At 35.7% G+C, this 27,746-nt stretch overlaps 1 protein-coding gene across 5 annotated transcripts in view; it reads left to right on the top strand.

The window, feature by feature from the left end:
- Window positions 1-27,746, top strand: part of GOLGA4 (golgin A4) — a 90,260-nt gene that overhangs the window by 41,854 nt on the left and 20,660 nt on the right. For all 5 annotated transcript variants that reach the window (XM_054595236.1, XM_054595235.1, XM_054595237.1 and 2 more), the window contains 7 exons: window positions 10,794-10,972; window positions 12,935-13,063; window positions 16,022-16,177; window positions 17,490-21,730; window positions 22,250-22,371; window positions 22,759-22,889; window positions 27,076-27,189. In XM_054595236.1, the coding sequence (XP_054451211.1) occupies window positions 10,794-10,972; window positions 12,935-13,063; window positions 16,022-16,177; window positions 17,490-21,730; window positions 22,250-22,371; window positions 22,759-22,889; window positions 27,076-27,189 (5,072 nt within the window). The remainder of the gene's footprint in view (window positions 1-10,793; window positions 10,973-12,934; window positions 13,064-16,021; window positions 16,178-17,489; window positions 21,731-22,249; window positions 22,372-22,758; window positions 22,890-27,075; window positions 27,190-27,746) is intronic.

Genomic DNA, 27,746 nt, shown 5'->3' with positions numbered 1-27,746 from the left:
CTTTATAGTGCTTCCTCAAAACACAGGTATTTTTGTTTTTAAATATGATTTTCATAAAACTTTTTGTAAATAATTGCTAGTATATAAATTGAAACTTTAATAGCACTATCAAAATATTAAAAACAAACTAGCTACCTAGAGAATTAAGAAAGTTATTTAATATATATTTACTTTGAAAGTCTTTGAATCACAGTTGTGGTTTTATAGATATTTAAAATTTTATTTCTAGCCCTAATTATTAAAGGCTGTGATAGAAAGTTGTAACAGACTGGATTCCACATTGAAGATAACTGCCTTTTAAGTCTGTTATGAAAACTAGTTTTGCACACCAACTGCATTTCCTCTAATTGTTTTAGCTGAGTATGAACTAATCTGTTCAAATATAAAATGGTTCTTAGCTCAAATATGAAATAGATATGCCAATTGACAGAAAAATTCCAACATAGTATTAAAAGTATGAAAAGGTCTTTGAAAGGAAGTCAAATTTCCATAAATAGTTTGTGAACATCATCTGGTTCTTAGAGAATTTAGTTGCTCTGTTAAATATTTGTCTTTCTCTTAGAGGTAAAATTCAAAAGCTAAATGCACAAGAGATGGCCATGTAAAGGCAACATTAACATCATTAAAGCTTGCAGTTGTTAAGATTTTTAGAAGTAAATGTGTCTATATAAAATAATTACCAAAGAATACAAACTCTCCTAATGTATTTTCAACTTTAAAAAGTTTAACTCTGATATATTCAGTAATTTTTGATACGTAGATATTAGTAGACAAGTAACTAATTTCTTTGGCTTACTTATTCTGGAGGTCAAAATTTTTCAACTACATTCCCCACTACTTTTCATGGAAAACAACTCTATTGCACTGCTCTTCATAGTTTTTCTAGATGAACTATTATGCCTTCCATATGTTGGAGGACAAAGGAAATTTGAATGTTTATTATTACTAAAAGAACAATTTTATTATAAAATACTAAGATTATGTAAACATGCTGACATGCCTACTTTAGGATACTCTATCAACCTGTAGTATTTATTCCACTTTCTAGTGTATTTGCTAGGCATGTTTTTGAAGCATATTATATCAGTCTTGTTAAAGTTACTTATTTTATTGGATTACATAAATACATTTGTCGTAAGTATTTTATTAGAACTGTTGATAGTATTCCTTTTTAGGTGTTACTTAAGAACAGATAGTCATTCCTACGTAACAAGATTTTTAAAATTGGAGTTTAGCGATTAAGCTTAAGTGCATAATACTGTAATTTATGGGTGGTAGGTATTTTTACTAATTTTCTAGAATATTATCTCTTCAATGCAGCATCAGTGCAGAATGTTAATGCTACTAATATCCTTCACACTAGGTCGGGGGTGGGGTGGGGGTGGTGGGTTGGGGGGGGGTGTGTGTGTGTGGGGGTGTGTGTGGGTGTGTGTGTGTGTGTGTGTGTGTGTGTGTGTTAACCAGGGTAGGAGGCCGGGGTAGCTGCCTGGCTATTAGTAACAGTATATTACAGAAATGTTGGAAAAAAGAAAATGAAAGCAATTCCTCTTGTTTTGGAATACTTCCATTTAGTCTTTTTTCTAATCCTTATTTTTATATTATTGTTAATCATATTTTACCATATTATATTTACAACTTTGTATGCTCCTTTTTTCTCCATTTAGCGTTATATTAGAAGTACTTTTATATTTGCTAAAGTACTAACATTTTATGGCTGTGTCCGAATGCATGTACATCATTTACTTAACCACTTCCCTATTGATCAATGTCTAGGTTATTTTCTCTTTCCACTGTGATGAATAATATTACTGTAACAGCTTTGTGATACAGCCTGTTTCATATTTGAACTTTTTCAGAGTAAATTCATACCCATAGACTTTTAGTCTTTTTTCTTAGTTACCTTTTAGTAATTTAAATAAAGCCAGTATAAAAAGAGAACTCACACCAGCGTTACCTCCCACCCTTCCTTTAAAATGTTCTTGCTTACAGTTATGCAAGGTGAATAAAATATTCTGCTTGGATTAGGAAAGTTTCCAGAGTGCACCTTCTTTTGTAAGGTTTGTTTCCCTTTCATGCACCCTGTCTTTGCTGAAGATATGTGTTTTATATAATTGGCTGCATTTAAAAACTTAGGTTAGCTTATAACATTCTTTGCTTTTTATTGCCATGTTGTGTTTGTGCAGGAAATAAGTTTTTTTATTCATTTGTATAGTATATGCTTGATATATCCAAGACATTCAGTGGAGTGCATTTATTGGAGTTTGAAGGACCTTTAAAATAGAGTTTATATATTTAATGTGTAAGATTTATGCATACTTATATAATAAAAATCACATGTATAAGTGCTTTGTTGTTGATAATTTGTATAATGAAGTTTTCTTGGAGTCTTAAGTCTCACAAAACATCTTATTTTTGTGCATCCACACATGCCAATAAGTGAATCATGGTGCCTTTCCCAAGCCTTGTATGAACAGGACTGGGGTAAGGGCTATTTATTTTCTTATCATGGGTACTTAGGATAAGCTTTACAAAGAAAATTCCATGTTTCTCAGGCAAAAAAGTATGAATTAAAGTAGAATTTAAGTTAGCCACTTTACCTGATATGTACATATTTTGGCACTAAATGAATATCTGATGGAAAAATGTATTTTTTTTAAATGGAATTAGATTTTCATTCATTATAGGTTGTTTATTTAATAGTCACGTACTTGTAAGGCCCTTGATACATTTCTGTAGTAGTAGCTATACATCCATGTATTTATTTATTTTAAAGAGATGGTTACATTTTATTTATTTTTAAAAAGATTTTATTGATTTATTTTTACAGAGAGAGGAAGGGAGGGAGAAGGAGAGGGAGAGAAACATAGATATGAGAGAGAAACACTGATTGGTTGCCTCTCACATGCCCCCAACTGGGAACCTAGTTTGCAACCCAGGCATTTGTCTTGACTGGGAATTGAACTGATGACCCTTTGGTTCTCAGGCCAGCGCTCAGTCCACCAAGCCACATCAGCCAGGGCATCATCCATATACTTAGATAGTCATTTTCACCTTACACTTATTTATGTCCTTGGCACTGTCACTGTTACTGGAAAGCATTGGCAAGCAGAAGAATATCTTCCATTTAATTAAATTTACTTAGCTTTAGATTAGTATTTTTCAAGATCAGTCTGATGTTTTTAAGGTATTTAATAGATACATTTGTATGGTTAATATAAAATGCATGAAATTTTTTATAGATCTATACAGTTTAAAAAGTCAAAGCATACTTGAGTTACAGAATGAATCTTGTTATATATTTTGGACAGTGGCTTAAGAAGTAGATTTCCATTGTAAATACGATATTTATTAAATATCTGGAGATCTCAATTTATATATAAATATTGCAGTGTCTGGTGTGTACCACTGGGTGGTAGTATTACTTTATTTTCATTTAAACTCTAGAGGAGTGGTTTTCAAATTTTTTGGTTTTAGGGACCTCTTTACATTCTTAAACTTACTGAGGATTTCAAAGAGCTTTTGTTTATGTTGGTTATGTGTAGTGATATTTATTGTATTATAAGTTTAAAAAATGTTTGTTTAGTTCATTTTAATGTAACACTTATATGCCTATTACATATTAAAGAATTTACAAAAATTATCTGTATTTCCCAAAACCAAATTTAGTGTGAAGAGTGACCTGGTTTACATTTTTGCTTATTTCATCGTTGGGCTTAATGGAAGATAGCTTGATTTTATGTCTGTTTTTGCATTTAATCTGTTGTGATGTTCTTTTAGTTGAAATATATGAAAAAACTCTTCCCTCATGTAATAGATATTTGGAAAAGGGAGGACCTTATAGGTCCTCTAAAAGGGCCTCAGGACCCAAGGATCTTTGTACCACACTTTGAAAACTGCCACTCTGGACTTCTGCTTTTATTCTCAAAAGAGGCTTGATGATTCGATGGGAGTTGTGATAAAAAATTCTTTTTGTTGTTTTTTCTGTTCATTTGCATTTTACTCATTTTGTAGTATTACCTGTATGTTTTTAAAGTATATTTTATAAATTATGCTATTACAGTTGTCCCATTTTTTTCTCCCTTCTTTCCTCTCAACCGTGTATCCGTTCCCCCCCTCCCCCGCCCCCTTAGTTCATGTCCATGAGTCATACATATAAGTTATTTGGCTTCTTCATTTCCTATACTACTCTTACCTCCCCATGCCTATTTTGTACCTGCCAGTTATGCCTCTTATTGCCTGTACCTCATCCCCCATTCTCTCCCTTCCCCCTCCCCACTGATAACCCTTCATGTGATCTCCATTTCTGTGATTCTGTTGCTGTTCTAGTTGTTTGCTTAGTTTGTGTTTGTTTTGTTTTTTAGGTTCAGTTGTTGATAGTTTTGAGTTTGTTCTCATTTTACTGTTCTTAGTTTTGATCTTTTTCTTAGATAAGTGCCCTTTAACATTTCATATAATAAGGACTTGGTGATGATGAACTCCTTTAACCACCTTATTTGAAAAGCACTTTATCTGCCTTTCCATTCTAAATGATAGCTTTGCTGGATGGAGTAATCTTGGATGTAGGCCCTTGCCTTTCATGACTTTGAATACTTCTTTCCAGCCCCTTCTTGCCTGTAAGGTTTCTTTGAGAAATCGTCTCATAGTCTTTCAGGAACTCCTTTGTAGGTAACTGTCTCCTTTTCTCTTGCTGCTTTTAAGATTCTCTCCTTTTCTTTAATCTTAGGTAATTTAATTATGATGTATCTTGGTGTGTTCCTCCTTGGATCCAACTTATTTGGGACTCTCTGAGCTCCCTGGACTTGGATGTCTGTTTCCTTTGCCAGATTGGAGAATTTTTCCTTCATTATTTTTCCAAATCAGTTTTCAATTTTTTACTCTTCCTATTCCTCTTCTGGCACCACGCCTATGATTCGGATGTTGAAATGTTTAAAGTTGCCCCAGAAGTTCCTAAGCCTCTTCATTTTTTAAAATTCTTGTTTCTTCATTCTGCTCTGGTCAAATGTTTATTTCTTCCTTCTGTTTGAAATAATTGATTTGAGTCCTGGTTTCCTTCCCTTCACTGTTGGTTCCCTGTATATTTTGCTTTAATTCACTTTGCATAACCTTCACTTCTTCCTTTATTTTGCGTCTGTACTTTGTTATTTCTGTGAGCATCCTGATTACCAATGTTTTGAACTCTGCATTTGATAGGTTGGCTATCTCCTTGTCACATAGTTCTTTTTCTGGAGTTTTGATCTCTTCTTTCATTTGAGTTCTTTGTCTCTGTGCACCTGTTATGTTGTAAGGGGTGGAGCATTAGGTATTCACGAGGTCGGGGCAACCCACATCCCTGCATTTGGGGTGCTGTCTGTTGGGGAGGGGTCAGAGAGGAAACAAACAATGCAGCTTGCTCAATACTTGCCCCGCTTTCAGTCACTTCCCTCGCTACCCACGAGCGAATCGAGTCCTTTTGGTGTTGATTCCTGGTTGGGTGAGTTTGTGTATGTTCTAGGGACCCCATGGGTCCCTCCAACAGACTCTCCTGTCAGACTGGGTGTTTCTCCTGGTGCTATAACCCCTACAGATTTTTACAGCCAGAGGTTTGAGGCTTTAGTTCCCCACACTGGACCGTTGGGTTGCATCATCTGTCTTGCTTCCCAGTTGTTCCTCCCAGTTAATCTGCATGCAAATATGGGACCACCTGGTCCGTCAGCCACGTTCTTTCTGCATGTCCTCTCCACCCTGGCTGCCTGTCTCTGCTCCTCCTGCCAGTCTAGATGAATGTTTCTTTTTTAACTCCTTGATTGTTGGACTTCTATACAGTTCAATTCTCTGGCAGTTCTGGTTGTTTTTTTTTTTTTTAATTGGTTGTTGTCCTTGTTTTGGTTGTGTGAGGAAACAAAGCATATCTACCTATGCCTCCATCTGGGCCAGAAGTCCTGTGTGGGTTTTTTTTTTTTTTTAGAGTAGTATCATATGCATTTTAGCAGCTTTTTTTTTTTCCCCCCTGCTGGAATAAAGACAGGCACTAGCTTACTTACTCATTTCTTGATGTTCTCAATCAGCTTCTTAAGATCAACAGTTAATTGAGAGGTTAACTGCATGTTTGCCCACATTTCTGCATGTTTGTTTATTCCCTGTAGTGGGAGGAAAAGTGGTTCTTGTTGCCATTGTAGTAATGTGCTGTCTGGAACAGTGCAACACAACCGTAATGCTACCTACAATCTCCGAATTCTAGCATTTGTTACACGGTTAGGAAGGACATTGAGAATGGAGACTGGAAAAGGTGGTAAAGTAGCAAAAGCAAATGCCACATTCTCCTACCTTTATCTAAGAATTAGTTCTTATTTCTCAACCTCTCTTACTACTTCAACTGTCTGTGTGTATATGTGCGAAATATTTTCTTTATGTCACCCTGTGCCTACCATATATGCTTGGCAAATGACAAACATCGAGTAAATATATGATAAATGAATGGTTGGATTCTTTTGCTGTTGCCAACCTTTCTCATTTAACTCTTACAGTCAGCATTTGTCCATTTTATAATTCCTAAAGACATGAATGAACCTCATCTGAAGGGGAAAGTGAGAAGCTTACAGTAAGAGGCCTCCTCTACGTTTTACATTTTTAAGATTCATTGAATTTTTGCCTAGAAATATTTTCAAAGTATTTTTTTTAATTTAATAAAAATTGCCTGAGATACATTGAATTTTGCTTTGGAAGAACACAGTGTGTTCTTGCAACATCTGGCGGCAGTTTGTGCTTAGCCTCCCCACTATGTGTGCTGTGACCGTGGTTTTACCATGCACTCTTGCATGTTGGCAGAAGACTTGTCAGCTGTGCCTGATGCACGCTTTTGTTCTCCCCACTCATTTATCCATCGTTGGTAATTGCAGAATAAATTATGTAGGTGTTCAGGACATACTCCTTTAGTACTCACATTAAAATCCCAGCATAGTTTTATTTTGGACACTACTTTTCTGTATCTGTGGTTGCAACAGCAGAAAGTGAGACATTAGTAAGTAAACTCTCATTGTATCCCCCTTCAGCATTGAAATGGGATTGATTGGAGACAGACTTCCTGAATGGGTTTAAAATATGTTTTCTATATGTGGATATATGCAATGTGTTTTAATGTCTTTTTTTTTTGGACTTAACATTTATGAAAAGCAGGATGGAAATGGAAAACAGTTGAGTTTTTGAATGTCTGTCAGAGGTATGACATGCTACATTTTGTTGAGTTAGAAGCCATCAGTAATTGTAAGGTTCGGAAATTCTGGTTTAGTAAGATATATTGTTGTTCACTTGAACTTGGTCAATGTCAGCATTCTTAGTTTTTAAAAATAATGCAAGGTAAGGGTTGTTCCTTAAATACAATTTAAAGTTTTACTATCACGCCTATATATTCAAGTTGATTTATCATCTGAGGAAAAAGTTGGATGCTTTCGTTCTTGCTTTTGAGTGAGAACATTTAATTATAAGGTCTCTAGGTATAAAATTATATGGTTCTCTGACATGGTGGCAGAAAGTGAAAGAGATGATTAAAGTCAGATTCAAAGAACTGTGGAACCAGATCAATCCTAATTTAATTATTATGATGGATAATCAGATTGACTTAGGAAACTTTCATGGATTAAATACTAAAATTAAAATGTAATATAAGAGAATATTCTAAAATTTACTGAGTGTGGTTAGAAAACAATTATTGGAAAATTATATCTAAATAGGAACTTAGTGACATGGATTTTTTTGTTTGAAAAAAGTGAGAGCTACATCCAGTTTTATACTGTGCTACATTCTGAAATTTTAAAAATGAAAACAAGGAAAATTCACTTGGTATTGAGTGTATACAGTTTTATTTTATTTTGCTTAATTGACAGAAGTTTTTCATGTAAAATTCTATTTTGCTGGAAGCTTATCAGATGTATCTTTGGGTTCTCCAGAGCTTGATTTTAGATATTTCTGTGAAGTTCTTAGAAATGCTAAGATACAATTTTACGTGCTGAATAATTACAGTAATGCAAAGATGCTGATAATATCCAGGCATTAAAAAATATTGTCATTCCTTTTTCTGTTTTTTTTTCCCTTCCCCACGTTTAAACCTTTAGCTGAAACTAAGCAGTAAGCACCCTTACAGAATTTCTTTCCCATAATTGATGACTTCACTTGATTTTTAAGGAATTAGGAAACAATTTCCTGGTAGAAGTAAGGTTTTTTTTTTATGCTCAACACTAGAATTTATAATAAAGAAATATCTAAATAAAACAAAGATGACATTTTCCTTTAAGTATTTTATTTCCCAACATTTATATTTAAGGATTACCGTTTTGGTATTTGCAGGCAAATATCAGTAAAGCTACTATAAGAATCTTTAAAAGTAATTTCAGCTAATTAATGTTTTTTGAAATTTAGAGCATATTTGAGCATTAGTTTTATGCTTTGGGCATATAAAATGAATAAATCAGATAGATATCTTTTTATTGGGTTGACCAAAAAGTCTGTTGCATTTTTTCCCCATAAAATAAAAGATACATTTTTCATTTTCTCCAGCAACTTTATTGATCTTAATATTTTGAGTAAGTCGGCTATCTCCCACTATTGGCTTCTCATGGATAGAGGCCAGGGGTGCTGCTAAATACCTTCCGGTGTTTAAGAGCCCCACAACAAGGAATTATTTGGCCAAAATGTCAACAGTACCAAGAAACTTTGCAAACCACTTTTGTCACGTTCTATCAGTCACAGCACCTTCTTCATACACTGCACAAATTTTGTGTTTCAGTTCCTTTTTTACTTTGCTTAAAATAACAAAGCATAATACACTGAAAATGTTGTGTATTTTCTTCCATTTTCAATATTAAAATGACCACAAAATTCACCAATTTTGATTTGTTTTAAATGATGCTGATATGACAGCTGTCCCAATACAATCTAACAAAATTGTTTTGAATGAAGTTAAAGGCAAGTAAACACTACAAGAACCATGGGAAAAAACTAAATGAAATTTTTAGCCAATCCAATATATCAAAGATAAATGGTTGCCCAGAGAATTTTTTGTTTAAATGATATGCAAATTAAGTTGTTTCCCAATTGTTAGTAGAATTCAGCCTTACTTTTGTCTTTTTCTGTACTAATGTAATTTGCCATTAAGAAAATGCTTTAGAACAGTTTTTTTCTGCAGGTGTAAAATTTCTGTGCTTAAACCACTGTCTATTAAGCCATGGTGTGGTTAATAAAAGAGCTTTTTTCCTGAGGTGCCATAGGTTGAAGTTACATATTTCTTAAATCACTGGGAATGAAAATACCACACATATGTCAGGGAACTGTCTCCCTTGACAGACATTTTTTGATAGGATTAAAAATCCATCTTGATAACTGATGTTTTATTTATAGTCCACCTCTATGGTAAGGAAAAGTCGGATGTGTTCTTTCTGTGAGGACTAGAGGAAATAATCTAGGATGATAATAGCAGTAGGATTTTCAAAGGGTACCCTTATGACAGTAGAGAGTGTGTGTGTGGATGCATACACATATATGTACAGTGCACATGCATGCATATACATACATGTACACACAAATACAAACATACATATGTACATATTTTGGGTGCCAGGTTGTCCAGTTGTTGCACCCAACCCATCTGATTTGGTTTGATGCTGCGTGAGCCATTTGGCTTCCGTAAAGATAATAATACTCTAGGCTTGATGTTTTGTTAGCAGACCCTGAATTCTTATTTATTTCACCTAAGAACTCCCTGCTGCTAGACCTTTTCTGTACACTGTTGAATCAGTTAATAGCCCTAGTTTGAAACTAATATAGGTAGTAGGTTTCATTTAAAAATACATTGTTTAATTATGTGATTCAGCCAGTAAATGTTTAAAAAAAAAGGGGAGGGGTCCCGTTCTTTTATTATGTGGTTAACAGGTTTCTAAAAATAAGGTTAGTCAAGCCCTGGCCAGGTAGCTCAGTTGGGTAGAACGTTGTCCTGACATGCCAAGCTTGCAGGTTCTATTTCTGGTCAGGATACATACTAGAATGCATAAATAACAAAGTGATGTTTCTTTCTCCCTTTCCCTCTGCCCCTTCCCCAAATCAACCAATAAGAACAATAAAAATAAGATTAATCAAAGGATAATTTTTCCATTCTTAAAAATGTTTCCATGAATATATAATAATTGCTAATGCTTTTCTTTTAACTTACTTTTTCAAAGAGAGAGGAAGGGAGGGAGGAAGAGGGAGAGAAACATCAATTTATGAGAGAAACATTTATTGGTTGTCTCTTATAGGCTCCCTGCTGGGGACCTGGCCTGCAATCCAGGCATGTGCCCTGGCTGGAAATCGAACTGGCGACCTTTTGGTTTGCAGGCTAGTGCTCAATCCACTGAGCCATACCAGCCAGGGCAGCTAATTTTTGATAATAGATAAGAACAGTTTAATGAACAAAAAAACAATTAAAACTATACAGTGCAGAAGTAGGTACAAGTTTTTATTTCTTTGAATTTGCCATCTATAAGGTCACTTGTGGGTGGAATAGGGAACTGTTACTAATTTAGTATTTGTTTCAAACTTGTGAGCTTAAGTTCACACAAGCAATTGTAAGATCTTAATTCAGAACTCAATGACAAAATGGCTTCAGTGACTGAACATTTCTTGTGGCTTTGTAGAACCATTCAGAAATATCTCTGGCTTAATACACTGATGAGTTCTTTAACCTGTCCTGCTACTGCTGCTCTTAGTTTATGTAAATTCAATGTACAACACTTTAGTTCAATGATAGTATTTCTTGAGATACTTGTTTTCTGCTGCTTTCATTATAGCTTTTGAAGAACTTGAAAAAGCCTTGAGTACAGCTCAAAAAGCAGAAGAATCACGGAAGAAAATGAAGGCAGAAATGGATGAACAAATAAAAGCTGTTGAAAAAACAAGTGAGGAGGAACGCATGTGTCTTCAACAGGAATTAAGTCGGGTGAAACAGGAGGTTGTTGATATAAAGAAAGTAAGAATAATCTTTAGTTGAAATGAGCTATAGTAATTTTAAAACTTGTCTTATTTTTTGATAATCTTTCATTATAAAGAAGAGTTATTTTGTATTTTAGACCATGATCATTTCATGATGTTGAGGATATAGAAAAAAAAAAAGCACTTTGATAGAGAAAAGAACTTAAATCCTTTTGGATATACTTCCTAGAGGTAGTCTTTGCATATGATTTCTCTTTTATGTTTTAAAGTCCTCCTTTTATTTTTTTAATAAAAAAGATAGCATGTTATATATACTGTTCTATATTTTCCTTTTCCATTTAATAACCGTCTTGGATATTTTTCCTTATCATCGGTAATGAAAAATGGTCCCGTTTGTTTTAAAGTCTGCTCAGGATTTCATTGTATGAATGTCTCAATAGGTCTTTTACTAATGGATATAAATGTTATTTTTCATTATTGCAGATGGTCAGTATCCTTATCATATTTGCTCACAGATTCCTAGAAATGGAATATTACTCAGGCAAAGATTTATGTGTATTTTAAATTATTGCATAGATGCTACAAACTTAATGGAGGCCAGTTTATATTCTCAGAGCAGTGCATTAGAGTATGTTCCCCACTTCACAAAGAGGGTGTTGCCTAACTTTCTTCTTATTTTTTCAAGCTCATCCATTAGAAAAAAAGGCATCATTTTAGTATTAATGTTCATATATCTTACCAGTATGATAAACATATTTTTATATGTTTAAAAGAATATTTATTTTTTCTTTTTGAGTTACCTTGTCACGTCCTTGACTCATTTTCCTATTGGGCTCTTGGTCTTTTTCTTAATGATTTATAGAAGCTTTTTACTTATATTAGGAATTACTTGTTCAGATATAACGTGCTTTTTATCCAAACAATTTTCTCTTGTTTGTTACTTGTTGACTTTTTTATGTTGTTTGTTTTTGTCCATGCAAAAAAAAAAAAAAATTTTTTTTTAAATGCTCGTTGGATTTTTGTTCTTTAAAAATACATTCTCACTTGAGATCATTTTTAAAAATTGTATGTTTTCTTCTGGCACTTATATGCTTTTATTTTTTTATGGTTAAATCTTTGATCCAACTGGAATTTATTTAGTGTAAGGAGTGAGGTGGGGAGCCAACTTTAATTTTTTCCAGATGACTACTAAGTTGTTTCCAAATCCTTAAAAAAAAATAATCCATGTTTTCCCCTCTGACAGGACATGCTATCTTTATTACATACTGAATTATTATAATGCTGCATATGGATTTGGTTTTTTTTCTGGATTTTCTGTATTCTTCCACTGCTTTTCCTGACTGTGTGCTGGTATTGCACTGTTATAATTATTCTAGTTTTATAATACGCTCTACTACTTGATAACCTTCTCTTACTATTTTTTAGAAGAGTATTGGCTATTCTTGCATGTTTATCTTGTCTAGTGAACACCCCCCCCCCAATTTTGTTGCTAGTTTTTCTTGATTATATTACATTTTTTGGTTTATTTAGGGAGGCTGGATGTTTTTGTAAAATTAAGTCTTCCTATCAGAGATAGAACAAAGCCAATATTCCTTTAAATATATAGTACATGCCTAGAAAGCTAGGCATAATTAGATTGGTGCAGGCTGGGCAGCTTGACTATAGTGGAGTGCCCTCCCTGAGAGCACCCTTATTTCCTTTCCTGTGCTTCCCAGTCCTGATTGGTGAGGGAATCCCTGCAAAATGTAGAAAAGGAGCTTCAGCCCCACAGGACTGACTGCTGCTGCGACAGCAGCTCTCCTTGTCTTAAATGAGGAGCAATACTGGCTTTTTTAACTATTGAGGCTTTGGTGTCTCTTGATTTATGTGGGAAATATGTTCTGATTTTTCCTCTTGCAAAGCTATACTTGAAAATTAAACTGTAACAAAGTATTATTTGGTTGCAGAGCCACATATTTTATTCTGGGTGTTTCACTTTAACTATTTGGCTGATTTTCAGAAATCCTCAGAACAAATCGCTAAACTACAGAAGCTTCATGAAGAAAGATTGGCCAGCAAAGAGCAGGAGCTGACCAAGAAGCTTCAGACCCAAGAAAGGGAATTTCAGGAGCAAATGAAAGTTGCTCTTGTAAGTATTTATTTTGCTTTTGCTCTAGGTAAACTTCACAGTGTTATGAAGTTGTTATCTCTGCACCCCTGGCTCTCACCTTGAGGTCAGACTGCTGGCAGGCTTGACTGAATTAGGAGGGGATAGGATGTAGGCAAGAAAGAGGCTCTCTGAGCTTATTAACTTAGTATTGTGTGAAAATTAAATTCACTGATCTAACAAGCTTTCATTAATCGGTTTGTTCATCATCTTTCTTACCCTGGCAGTAGGCTGTGGTTAGGGAGAAGGAATGGAGAAGATGGGTTAATCGAAACCATGAACGAGTGACTGTATAATTCAGGAAGAAGTCAAAATCTCACCAGACCGAATATAGGAGAGCTCAAAACTCAAGAGATTTTTGTCTGAAATGCATTTTAAAGAAGAAAAAATGAAAATGACCAAGTCCTTTTCATTTTAAGTGGAATAGTTTCACTAGTAACTTTCAATCCATATGATGTTTAAAAAATAAAAATAAAAAACAACTGACTGAACTAACCAAATCAATAACCAGGAACGCAAAGATAAGATTTTTAAAATAGCATAATTTGAGAGTTTAAAACAAAAAACATTGTTTTTAAATTGTGAAAGCCTTTTACATAAGTTACTATAAGAAGTGGTAATGCCAAAAATTTGGTTTGTTTTTATATGAAGTTATTGTGCATAAGATTATATGCATAATTTAAAAATGCTTTCAGTACAAAAGAATGAGAAACCATATTTATAATTTTAATCTTTATTTTACACATATATACATTTTTTCCCCACTATTTTAATCTCCTTTATTTTATACATATATACTTTTTTTTCACTGTTATCTGGATCTAGAGCTCTGAAAATTTCCAGCAGCAGTGATTGTTGAACTGAGTCAGAGTTTTCTCTCTGATCTCTGCGGGGCAAACAGGCACAGGGGTTTACAGTGCTGTTGGCTGAATAACGTTAGGGGTTTAGTCTGTGGTTGTGAAATGTACATGTTTATGAGTACACATTTATATTCTTTGTTGGTTCAGAAAGTTTTTAGTTTGTGAGAATACTTAAATTATCAGGATAGCATAAAGTTAAAATAGGTGCATAGACACTCTAAAAAAAGTATGGATCATCCTCAAAAAATTAAAAAAAGGAACTGCCTTATGACCCAGCAATTTCACTTCTGGTATATAGCCAAAGAAACCTAAAACCTTTACTTGAAAGAATATATGCACCCCATGTTTATTGCAGCATTATTTACAACAGCCAAGATATGGAAGCAACCCAAGTGCCCATCAGTAGACAAATGGATAAAAAAACGTGGTGGTACATGTGTACAGTGGAATATTAGCCATAAAAAAGAATGAAATCTAACATTTGCAATGACATGGATGGACCTAGAGGGTATTATGCTAAGTGAAATAGGTCAGGCAGAGAAAGACAAATATCATATGAGTTCACTTGTATGTAGAGTCGTAAGAGCAAAACAAATAAACAAAGTAGAAACAGACTCATAGACAGAGATCAGGCTGATGGCTGCCAGAAGGGAGGGGGCTGGGGGACTGGGTAAAACAGGTGAAGGGATTAAGAAGTACAAATTGGTAGTTACAAAACAGTCACAGGGATGTAAAGTATGGCATAGGGAATATAGTCAGTAATAATGTAATAACTGCGTATGGTGCCAGGTGGGTACTTGAAGTATAGGGGGAGCACTTTGTAAAGTACATTATTGTCTAATTACTGTGCTGTACACTTGAAACTAATACAAAACAATACTTAATGTAAACTGTAATTTAAAAAATAAGTAAATAGTGGCACAGAAATGAAGGAACATAATGGGACATAAATGAAGCTGGGAATTGTGCTAAAAATTCTTGTCATAAGACCTGCTGTATGTTTTCATGCTGGTGTAGTTGGCTTTTTGGGCACCGAGTCCTGAACTGTGCTCTAGGAACTGATATATTCAGATATATTCCGAATATAGAGAGTGAGACACAGACACCATAAAGAGCACACACGTATGTGCATGCACTTGCCCTGTTCCACTCCCTGTTCCACCTAGTTTCTTAAAGAAGTCAGCTTTGAGTTGAGAGCCAAAATTCAACATACTGTTAAAATTTCCTTTTATTTTTATGGACATATGGACATGTATTTAACATATAGTTTACATTAAACAATATAGTATGTTTAAAATTGATTAGAAATGGATTATTTTCTTATCAACCTATTTATAATATGGTACAAAATTTTCTTAAAGCAATATGCTTCCCTAGGGTGTGGTAAGCTGACAATAGTGTTGCTGGCAACACAGCCATCAGCAGTAGGTATGGGTAGGTATACTTAATTGGAGTCCACAGCCGCTAAATACTAAGTGCTCTCTAGAGCTCCTCTGTTCACACAGTGAATGTTGATATAATAAGACCAATCAAAGAAGAAGCTTTTCAGGATTGATGGTAAAAGAGCTCAAATTGTCTGGAAAGAGTTAGGTAGGCTTTTATAGTATTTCATGGATCTAATTCATGTATTCATATGTAATCCTCTGATTTTGACTGGTTTGGTGGGACTCCCTATTATAATGAGGTCTTATGTAAGTTTATAATTTAGTTTCTCCACCTAGAGTTTAAAAAGGAAACTCTGGAGTGCAGAGAAGAGTTAGTGGCAATTGTGCGACCTTTCACATTCAGCAGTTTTCTGAAACATTTCAAATAGTGGAAAAATAGCAGATGCAGTGGGGTTACTGGAACAAGACTTTTCATATCAATTGTGATTGTGGCAAATATTGGCCAGACCACGCTGTAAAAAAGCCACAGTGCCTTGTGCTTCTTTAGACCCGAGCACAGGAAGGGAGAGGTGATGATAGTGCGCCTACCTTACGGGGCTAGTGTGCAGATCTAAAGAAATGTGTGATTTCTGTGCAAGTGTTTAGGGAGTGCAGGAGACGTATGTGGGTCTAAGGTGGTGTTGTTGTTGGCACAGGAAAAATGTCAATCAGAATGTTTGAAGATCTCCCAAGAAAAAGAACAGCAAGAATCTCTGGCCCTAGAAGAGTTAGAGTTGCAGAAAAAAGCAATCCTCACAGAGAGTGAAAATAAACTTCGGGACATTCAGCAAGAAGCAGAGACTTACAGAACTGTAAGTTTATATGGTATTTAGGTTCCAGAGCTGTGAAATTGAATATGAAGACTGTGCTATCTCTCCAGTTGTAGAGAAGTTTTTTGTTTTACTGAGATATTTACATGTCCATGCACTTCATTTTTGGTAGGAACAACTAACTATTCATGAGTTTGGTGTTTGCTACAGGGTGCTCCTGACTCTGCTTTCAGCTCCTGTATTTCTATCAGGACTCACTCTGATTCTTTGCACTCGTACTCTATAGCATCTCTTAACTCCATCGCTTACTCACCCTGATCTTTAGCAAGTGGCCTTACTTTGTGGGCAGCCCTTCCCCTGGTACCTTTCTGCCTGTCCAGCTTCATCACATGTCATGTCCTGGACATAATTTATTCTCTGTATCGCAATTTAGTTTCATTTAAGTTTTTCCCAATTTTCCCATATTAAACATAGCCCTATAATAAACATGTGTATATATGTCTCAGTGTGCACATTTTTAAGGCCCTCTGGCTCTTTCTTCTGGAGTATATGAAATGTATACCCTGTTTTGAATAAACTCACCTGTGTCATTTATTTAGATGTTCTGTTCTGATTTAGATAGTTAAACAGTCACACTTCCTACCTATAGTTCTAAACTGCTTTATTTTCCCATTTCCAACATTTATGTAAGTTGGCATGATGGAGGAGAATCGGTATGCAGTCCTAGATCTTCCACTTACCAGCTTTGTAAATTAATTTTCCCACCTGTTAACTGAAGAGATTGGATTTGGTAATTCCTTAAGACCTGCTCTGACATTCTGCAGCTCTGACTTAGCCCTTTTCCTTCAGAGTCAAGATTGATATTTTCCTGGGATAATAATAATCTTTGGTAAAATTTGCATAAGTTCCTTTTTTTGTAAATTATCTTCTGAATAATAATTATTGTAATAAAAATAATCATATACATTATTTATCTTCCAAAATTAAATTATGAGAGTAATAGGATACTATTATAGGCCTCAAAAAACACCCATCTTTCTACCAACAGTTACTATTATCTACTTTATGATTTATTTCCTAATAAGTATCCATATAAAATATTCTTGAAATACAGGTAGTGGAATGGTTACCCATGTAGGTAGAAAGAAGCTGAAATTATGAGTTATGTTAAAAATAGAATCTTTTTTTGGTTACGTAATTCCTTTAAGAGTTGAGCACAGATTTTTTTCTTTTTAAAGTTTGTTGTGATAGCTAAAGTTATTTATCTAAATTTTAATCATGTCAGGTCAGGTATGTCAGGTATAGCATTGCTAATAAGTCTGTACTTAATAAAAACATCTGTTTTTATTAACAGAGAGTTCTTGAGTTAGAAAGTTCTTTGGAAAAAAGCTTACAAGAAAGCAAAATTCAGTCAGAAGATTTGGCTATTCATTTGGAAGCTGAAAAAAATAAGCACAATAAAGAAATTACAATCATGGTTGAAAAACACAAGACAGAATTGGAAAGCCTGCAGCATCAGCAGGATAACCTCTGGTCTGAAAAACTCCAAGTCTTAAAGCATCAGCATCAGACTGAAATGGAAAAACTTAGAGAAAAGTATGAACAAGAAAAGGAAACATTGTTGAAAGACAAAGAGAGTCTCTTCCAGGCCCATGTAGAAGAGATGAATGAAAGGACATTAGAAAAGCTTGATGTGAAGCAAACGGAACTGGAATCATTGTCTTCTGAACTGTCAGAAGTATTGAAGGCCCGCGACAAGCTGGAAGAGGAACTTTGTGTACTAAAGAATCAAGCAAATAAAGTGAAGCAGGAATTAGAAGCCAAGCTGGATGAACAGAAAAATCATCACCAGCAACAAGTTGACAGTATTATTAAAGAACAAGAGATGTCTATCCAGAGAACTGAGAAGGCATTGAAAGATGAAATTAATCAACTTAGGCTTCTTTTGAAGGAAAAGGATAATCATTTGAAAGAGCATCAGGCTCATGTGGAAAATTTAGAGGCAGATATTAAAAGGTCAGAAGGGGAACTCCAGCAGGCATCTGCTAAGCTGGATCTTTTTCAGTCACACCAGAGTACCACACATGAGCAGGCAAAAGCGTATGAGGATGAGTTGGCCCAGTTGCAGCAGAAGTTGTTGGATTTGGAAGCAGAAAGAATTCATCTTAGCAAACAGGTAGCTGAAGTTGAAACACAGAAGAAAGATGTTTGTACTGAGTTAGACACTCACAAAATCCAGGTGCAGGACTTAAGGCAACAACTTGAAACACAGAATAGGGAAATGGAGGAAAAACTAAAATCTCTAACCCAACTCTATGAGTCCCAACTTAAAGATAATAACATAGAGCAGGAACAGACAAAGCAAATCTTGATGGAAAAGGAGAATTTAATTTTACAAATGAGAGAAGAACAGAGCAAAGAAATTGAAACACTCAGACAGAAACTGTCAGCTAAGGAGGACAGCATTAGTACATTACAGGCGGAATATGACACCAAATTTAAAAATCAAGAAAAAAAAATGGAAAAAATTAAGCAGAAAGCAAAGGAGATGCAAGAAACATTAAAGAAGAAATGGTTGGATCAGGAAGCCAAACTTAAAAAAGAGCTTGAAAATACTGTTCTAGAGCTTAGTCAGAAAGAAAAAGAGCTCAATGCCAAAATTTTGGAAATGGCACAGGCTAACTCAGCTGGGATCAATGAGGCAGTGTCAAGGCTGGAAATAAACCAAAAGGAGCAAATAGAAAGTCTTACTGAGGTGCACAGGCGGGAGCTTAGTGATGTAATATCAGACTGGGAGAAGAAACTGAATCAGCAAGGTGAAGAGCTTCAGGAAAAACACAAAATCCAATTACAGGAAAAGGAACAAGAGGTAGCAGAACTGAAGCAGAAGATCCTCATATTTGGATGTGAAAAGGAAGAGATGAACAAGGAGATAGCAAGTCTAAAGGAGGAATGTATTAAGCAGGATACAATATCAAAAGAGTTACAGGAACAAGTCAACCAGACGTCTGCTCATATGAATTCTCTCTTAGAAAATGAAACTAAACTGAAGGCGCAACTTGAAAAGCTGGAAGTTGACTTGAAGCATTCTCTGAAGGAAAATACTTTTCTTCAGGAGCATGTAGTTGAACTGAAGACGCTGTCAGAAAAAGATAAGCTTATGGTTTCTGAGTTGACTGACAAGTTGAAAGCCACAGATGAAGAATTTCAGAGTTTCAAATCGTCACAGGAAAGAAGTAAAAAAAGCCTAGAAGACAAAAGCTTGGAATTCAAAAAACTGTCTGAGGAAATAGCAGTTCAGCTGGATATTTATGCTAAGAAAACTGAAGCCTTATTACAAGCTAAAACAAATGAACTAATCAACCTTAGTAATAGTAAAATTAATGCTCTTCTCTCTAGAATTTCCCATTGTCAACACCATACAACTAAAATTAAGGAAGCACTACAAATTAAAACTTGCAAAGTTTCTGAATTAGAAGCACAACTTAGACAGCTAACAGAAGAGCAATATACACTAAGTAGTTCTTTTCAACAGGCTACCCATCAGTTAGAAGAAAAAGAAAATCAAATTAAGAGCATGAAGGCCGATATTGAAGGTCTTGTAACAGAAAAAGAAGCCTTACAGAAGGAGGGGGGCAATCAGCAACAGGCTGCCTCTGAAAAGGAGTCTTGTATCACACAGTTGAAGAAAGAGTTATCAGAAAACATCAATGCTGTCACACTGATGAAAGAAGAGCTTAAAGAAAAAAAATCTGAGATCAGTAGTCTGAGTAAACAACTAACTGATTTGAATGCTCAACTTCAGAATAGTATCAGCCTAACTGAAAAAGACGCAGTCATTTCATCATTAAGTAAGCGATATGATGAGGAACAACGTGAATTGCTAGATCGGGTGCAAGATTTATCTTTGAAAGTTGAAACTCTGAGCAAAGAGAAAATTTCTGCTCTTGAACAGGTAGATCACTCATCTAACAAATTTTCAGAATGGAAGAAGAAAGCACAGTCAAAATTTACACAGTATCAAAATACTATTAAAGAATTGCAGATGCAGCTTGAGTCAAAAACAAAGGACGCCAGTGAAAAGGATGAGCAGATAACTTTATTGAAAGAAGACCTTGATCAGCAAAATAAAAGATTTGAATGTTTAAAGAGTGAAATGGAAGATAAGAAGAGCAAGATGGATAAAAAGGAGTGCAATTTAAAGACTGAGTTAAAAATTCAAACAGCAAGAATTTTGGAATTAGAGGAGCATGTTACTCAGAAAACAAATGAAATTGAGTCCTTAAATGAAGTTCTTAAAAATTATAATCAACAAAAAGATATTGAACAGAATGAAATGGTTCAGAAACTTCAGCACATTCAAGAGCAAGGAGAAGAAAAGGACAACAGGGTTAAAGAAACTGAAGAAAAGGTGTTAAGACTTGAAAAACAAGTGGCTTCCATGCAATCTGAACTTGAAGCTAAGAAGGAAGAATTGGAACATGCAAATTCTACTGTGAAAAGCAAAGAAGAGGCATTAAAGGCATTGGAGGATAGACTTGAGTCAGAGAGTGCTACAAAATTAGTGGAACTGAAGAAGAAAGCTGAACAAAAAATTGCTGCCATCAAGAAGCAGTTGTTATCTCAAATGGAAGAGAGAGAACAGCAGTATAAAAAAGATACAGAAAGCCATTTGAGTGAGCTAAACACAAAATTACAGGAAAGAGAAAGAGAAATTCACATCTTGGAAGAAAAACTTAAGTCAATGGAAAGTTCACCACAGTCAGAAGCATCAGTTGTACCCAGTTCAGCAAAAAATGTGGCAGCATGTATTGAGCAAGAAGAAGCAGATTCCCAAGGCTGTATGCAGAAGGCATGTGAGGAAAAAATCAATGTTTTACAAAGAAATTTAACTGAAAAGGAAAACCTGTTGCAGAGACTAGAGCAGGACAAAGAAGAGACAATGTCTTCTCATTCTGAAATGCAGTGCAAATACCAGGAGCTCTTAATAAAGCTAGAACAGGCTGAAGCAAAGCAACATGAGGCTCAAGTTATGATTAATCATCTTCAAGAAGAACTTGAAGAAAAAAACAAATATTCCTTGATAGTATCCCAGCACACGGAAGAAGAAAGAGGTAAAAATAACATAGGGGCAAAGCAAAACTTGGAAAATGTGGTTGATGATGTCCAGAAAACCCTCCAGGAGAAGGAACTAGCCTGTCAGATTTTGGAGCAGAAGATAAAAGAGCTGGATTCCTGCTTAGTTAAAGAGAAGGAAGAACATAGAGTTGAAATGGAAGCGTTGACCTCAAAATATGAAAAATTACAGGCTTTGCAGCAACAGAGGAATGGAAAAAGTAAACCCACAGAAATTTTGGAAGAAAGTGCTGAAGAAAAGTCCAAATCACATGTGGTCCAACCCAAATTGCTTAGTAACATGGAGGCTGAGCACAACGACCTGGAGTTCAAATTAGCAGCAGCAGAGCAGGAGAAGCAGAAGCTGGGCAAGGAGATGATGAAATTGCAGAAAGATATTCGAATGTTGCGGAAGGAGCATCAGCAAGAATTGGATATAACGAGGAAAGAATATGAACAAGAAATGGAAGAGAAAATCAAGTAAGTTTTTTTTTCAGCATAAATATTTTTAAGGCAGTTGTCTTTAAGTGAGTCCCTTTTTGTTTGGTGCCTAATACAGTTAAGTGTCACCCACCTGAAGTATTAATCATAGATCTAATAAGTTAAATATGAGGAGGGAAAAAGAAACATTTCAGGCAGAGGGAGTGTTTCTCTGTGTCCATTTAGTGGGGTTGGGGGTGGGGGAGAGCTCTTACGTATAAGATCATGATGTTAGGTACATATCCAAGGAATGACAAGTGGAAAAGAAAAAATTTCAAATCCCCAGGACCATTCCTTAAAGGTAATCATAGTTTACTTATACTTTCAAAGTTTGCTTTGCCTAGACACACGTGTACACACACACACACACACACACACACATTCACACACACACACACACACACACACACACTCACATGCGCCCTACTGAGACGGTCATGTGTACACTGTTGTGAAGACCGGGTGACTTACAGCTTGCTTTTGTATGACAGTGGTTAACGTTATATGTCTGTTGTTCAGGCAGGAGCAGGAAGATCTTGAGTTGAAGCACAATTCCACGTTAAAGCAGCTGATGAGGGAGTTCCACACACAGCTGGCAGAAAAGGAACAGGAGCTGGAAACTGCCGTAAAAGAAACCATAAGTAAGAAAAATTTTTAAGTTCAATAGAGAAAAAGAGTTCAATAGAGACTGTTTATAATTTAAGCTTAATCGTTGCACACTCTGCTAAGTGCTTTAAGTAATTACATTGGAGAAAAAAATGATTCTTGCTCAAGAAAGTTCTTTAATGGGAACCTTTCCTGCCTGGCACTGCCTTACCTTACTGAGAGGAGCGGCCGGGTAATGAACCTGAAGGCATTAGCGAGTTGATTACCTTGTAAAGACACTTCTGCTCTGTGGGAAGGGCACACTTGATCAGTTGATTTTTATAAAATTTGATTTGAAACATGGATTTTTACTGAGATTGGGATATAGGTATTAATTCTTACCTAATGTGTTTTCTTGTGTGTATCCATTTTTTATTTATTAGATAAAGCCCAGGAAGTGGAGGCTGAACTTTTGCAAAGCCATCAAGAAGAGACAAATCAGTTGTATAAAAAAATTGCAGAGAAAGAAGATGATCTAAAAAGAACCGCCCAAAGATACGAAGAAATCCTTGATGTACATTATTTTCTCTATTTTGAAATTTAGCTGTAAGAGATTTCATGGTAGTGTTAAAGAAAATTGGGCTGTCAGACTTCCTCTTTTTTTTGGCTTAGTATTATCCAGATTAGTATTTCTACACTGTATGTAGGTTTATAAGGAGTGTAATTGACTTCTGCCAAGATTGTAGTTTCCTGATCAGATTCTGCTAACCAGGCAGTACAGTCCACTTGGCAAGTATTGAAGCAACAGTGAGTTGCTAGGGGGAAGAATTTATTCTCTTATTTATCTTTCTCCCAAAGTCAGGCTAAATTGTGAGAGACTTGGATGCAGCCTAAGTAATAGAACAGATTGTGTGTGTTTTAGTGTGGCCGCTTAGCTAGCTGAGATCTTTCCAGGAGGGCCAGTTGCCTTTATTTACCCCTACCCAATTTACATGGGTTTTGTTTGTCTCAAGGGATTTAAAAGATGGGCAGAAGAGGAATGCATCAGCCAGATCTTTTATATGTAGTGGAAGAATATTTCAGTGTGCTTATTCCACTAATGGTGGATTATCATTGTTACTTTTTGTGTGAAGATAAGCGTTGAGTGCTAATGAGTATTTTGGACTCTAAAATATTTCCAAATGTAAAACATGTAAATTATTCTTCTTCACTGGGTTGCAGATTTGTTAGTTACTCCAAGCCTTACTTTGCTATATTCTAAGAACCATTTGATGATTAAGAATGTATCAGTCAGCGAATCATGTCTCAACTGACTATGGCAGCAGTAGAAGTCTCAGCCAGGAATAGATTCTTAACTTAAAAGGCTGAAATTCCAGGGGGTGACACATGCATATAAATGGCACCTTTATATACTGTTTGAGCTTTATATCTCGTTACAAATAATTTTGCACTTATTTTATACTTCCATAGAGCATATATGTGTGACGTTTTTAAAAATACTATTGTTTCTTGAATGCTTAGAGAATTGGAAGATACATTAAAACTAGCTTAGTTTCATCTTCTGTTTTTGTTTTTTTTTTCCAGAAAGAAAAGCCAGTTTAGCATAGTTGAATGATTATCCCAGAACTACCTAGTGAGTGTTTGAGCATTAACTCTTCATCAGCTTTATATATTTCATAGTCTTTTCCTTCCGAAAGGAACTGTGGGAAGGCAACAGTTACCATGGGTGATTAAGTCAGGGAGCTGTGGAGTTCCCTATTGTGAACTACTTCTCTCTATCTGGATGTGTGGGGTAGCGGTGGGTAGGTTTTCCTAGATCATGACAGATGTGTAGGTAGAGGGGTGAGGGAACAGGGAGAGAGATTAGCCTTTGGTATGGTTCATCCTTGAAAATCTGCTATTTATTAGAGAAAATTAAGCAAAGGGTCCTTTAAGCTTTAGGCTTAGAGTAACAGAGCAAGTGGGCAGGAAGTGGAAGGTGGGCAAAGGAATTGGTTACATTTTCCCCCAGCTCCTTCCTGTGTCTTAGACCAGTACTGTCCATTGGAAATATAACGTAAGCCACAATGTGAGCCACATAGGTAATTAGTTTTTAGTAGCCACACACAAAAAAACCCCAAAACAGTGAGTTTAATTTTAATAATATTTTAACTAACTCATTATATCAAAAACATCTTTTTAATATGTAGTGAGTGTAAAAATTATATACGTATTAAGTTTTGAGATGAGAATGTTTTCACATTTAGAGCCCATCTCAGCTTAGCCACATTTCAAGTGCCCACGGTCACAGTCCTGGGGTACCTAGTGGTTACTATATTAGACAGTGTGCCCCTAGACTTTCAACGGCCAGATCTAGGGTTGACTTTGTGATGAAGCAGGCAGTCCTTGTCTAAATACTCCAAATACATACTCTGTCTTGAAGAATTTCTTTTTGAAAATGTAAACATTACTAGAAGTTGATATTAATAATTCTCAGCAAACACCATATTGCTTTGATTCTGAAACATATCCTCTTACCATTTTTCTCATTTAGAAACTACTGGTATTAGAATTTTATATAGGATTTGTATGTATTACATAGTCATGTCACACATGTATTTATACCCATTCACCTTTTAGGACAAGAAATCTGCTTGCGTCCTCTGTCTCCCTTTAATTGTGTATCTCTAGCACAATATCCAACATACAGTAGGCTCTTAGGAGGAGTTTTTTAACTGACTTCTACTACATGTTCCCCTCCTATATAACTCCACCGCTACTGCCTCGGTCTGGGCTGCCATCTTCCATCTGGTCTGGTCTGCCTTACTGCTGATATTTCTTCTAAGGTACTCATCTCTTCGCCAGTGTTATTTTCTGTCTTGAAACAAATGTGATCATATCATCTCCCCTCCTAGATGTCTCTGGGGGCTCCTGGTGACACCTCCTCCAGTGCAGTCTGTGTTCCAGCCAAACTCAACTTTAACTTGTTCTTCACTGTATTTTACCTTTGCTCATGCTTTTCTGTGTGCCTAAAGATCACATTCTCAAACCTTATGCATCAGTGAAGCTGTTAATCACCTCCCATTTTGCTTTTTTTAAAAAAAGTTTAAAAATTTTAAGTTTCACTTAGAAAAAAATTTTTTGATGGAATGTATTCATGTGGTTTAAAGATCTAGATAATACAACAAAATATAGTCGGAGAATGGGCTGTAATGAAAATTATTCCTGTTTCTATTCTCTGTATTCTGCCTCCTGTCCTTCTTCCTCCTCCACAGGTAACCATTAATTTCTTATGTAATATTCCAGTATTTCCTTATGCAAACCAGAACAAAAACGAAACTTTCTTATTTTTTTCTTTCCCACCCAAAGTTAGCTTCTTTAACTATACTTTCCTGCATCCTACTGTTTTCACTTACAGTTTTTTGCAAACCCTTTAAATGGAATTAATTGCATCTGTTTTCCTTTGTACTTATCTATTTATTATTTCACTTATAATGTGATTTTTCTCATACATATATGCATATATGTATAGATGTATTCACATATCTGTCCTCTCCCCTAGACTGTGCGCATCTTGTGGGCAGGGATTTTGTTACTCATCTCTAATCTTGAGAACCTAGCCAAATGCTTGGCTCATACAAGACACTGTGAAGGAGATGACATGTGGAAGGGCAGGGGAGACTTTATTTGGGAAGAGAGGTGGTGGCATCTCAGAGGAGGAATTGAGTAGGCCCAAGTAAAGGAACTTGCCTAATTGCCTTAGTCCCAGCCTAAGAGCAGTTTCGCTGGGAGGAAGTAGCTCCTAAAGCTATACTGGCTACAAAACTGGTTTCTTTTTGACAGTGATTGTATTTTAGTGATTTGGCTTTGGCATAATAGCTAGTCTTTCAATCATAATTTCCACATGTGTGCATTAATATTCAGTCTAATTTTCCTTACTGTTTTTGCTTCAAAACAAGTAGTACTGTTTTTTTTTTTTTTTCCCTCCAGGAAGACTAGGAAATTTTTACAAAGGGAACTACAGACCTATACCTTAAATTAGAAATAACACATTACAGATTCGTTTGTAATTCTTAGAGGGCTTGCTTTAGATTGGTATCCCACAACAGTCAAAGGAATTATTGGACATAGCTAACTGTCATATTAAAATCTGGGCTTAACTGAATAAAGAGCTAAGAGATGATTCTTTCAAACAAGGCTATGCCACATTGACAAGGACCATTCACACAGGACGGTAGATGTAGAATAGAAACAAAACCAAGACTGCGGGCAGTGAGGTGCTTAGAACAGTTTCCGGTTAATGACAGTTCAGGGGGCGGTAGTGGGGGTAAAGTGTGACTCGGCGGGGCGCTCGTGGGGAGCTGCTTTGCTTATGTTGGGAGAAGGAGTTCGTTCTTTTTCAGGTGGTCTAAACTCATCGCAAGTGGTATTTAAAAGGGGATTTTTATGTGTCCTGTGGTGGCTCATTGCCTTATTTTGTGCCATGGGGCCTATTTTTGTTTGTTTTTGAGTCTGTTCCTTGGTTCTCACAAGTCAGCATCTGTTAAATCAGATACCTGTTTGCATTTGTTTTTCCTATTTAGACGTTTACTCAGCAGACACTTGCCCTGTCTTCATTACTTAAATTTGATCAGTATTCTAATTCCAAATGTTATTTTAGCACAGATGCTGACGCAAAAAGTGTTTAGGTTTGTCCTACTGAGGTGGTTTTCTCTATACGGTGTTGTCTCTCTCCTATGTTCTTTTTGATAAGTTTATTAACACATTTTTTTATTCTAAAGGCTCGTGAAGAAGAAATGACTGCAAAAGTGATGGACCTGCAGACTCAACTTGAGGAACTGCAGAAGGAATATCAGCAAAGGCTGCAGCAGGAAGAAAACCCGGGCAATGATAAAGTGAGAGGAACTGGACTTTGTGTCACATTATTTCTTGAAAATGTTGTCATTTCCATTATTTGACACATTAACACATACCTACCTCATCTAATCCTAACAAAAACCTTTGCCTGTATTTTATAGACAGTGAAACTCAAGTTCAAAGAGGTTAAATAAAATGTTCAAGCTCACTAATTAATGTTGTATTGGGAATTTAAACCTGATGTGCCAGACTTCAAAGCCCAGCCAGGGGTGTCCAGCCCTTGGGCTGCATGCAGCCCAGGATGGCAGTGATTGCTGCCCAACATAAAATCGTAAATTTACTTAAAACCTTTTCCTAGCTCATCAGTTTTCCTTAGCACTTGTGTATTTAATATGTGGCCCAAGACAACTCGTCTTCTAGTGTGGCCCAGAGACACCAAAAGGTTGGACACCCCCAAGCCCTAGACAATTCTGTTATACTAGTGCTTCTCAGCCTTTTCCATGGAAAGAGCAGCGGAGGATAGTGAACCTCACAGCTTGAGGCATAGCAGAAGTGGTCTATAGAAAGTGTGATAATTTTAGATTTTTATACTTTT

The sequence above is a fragment of the Pteronotus mesoamericanus genome, unplaced genomic scaffold, assembly GCF_021234165.1.
Source record: "Pteronotus mesoamericanus isolate MK-2021 breed Mesoamerican mustached bat unplaced genomic scaffold, CSHL_Meso_final scaffold_54, whole genome shotgun sequence".
In the NCBI taxonomy this organism is placed as follows: Eukaryota; Metazoa; Chordata; class Mammalia; order Chiroptera; family Mormoopidae; genus Pteronotus; species Pteronotus mesoamericanus.
The sequence above is the reverse complement of the archived record's forward strand: the minus strand, read 5'-3'. Positions and strand labels throughout refer to the sequence as shown.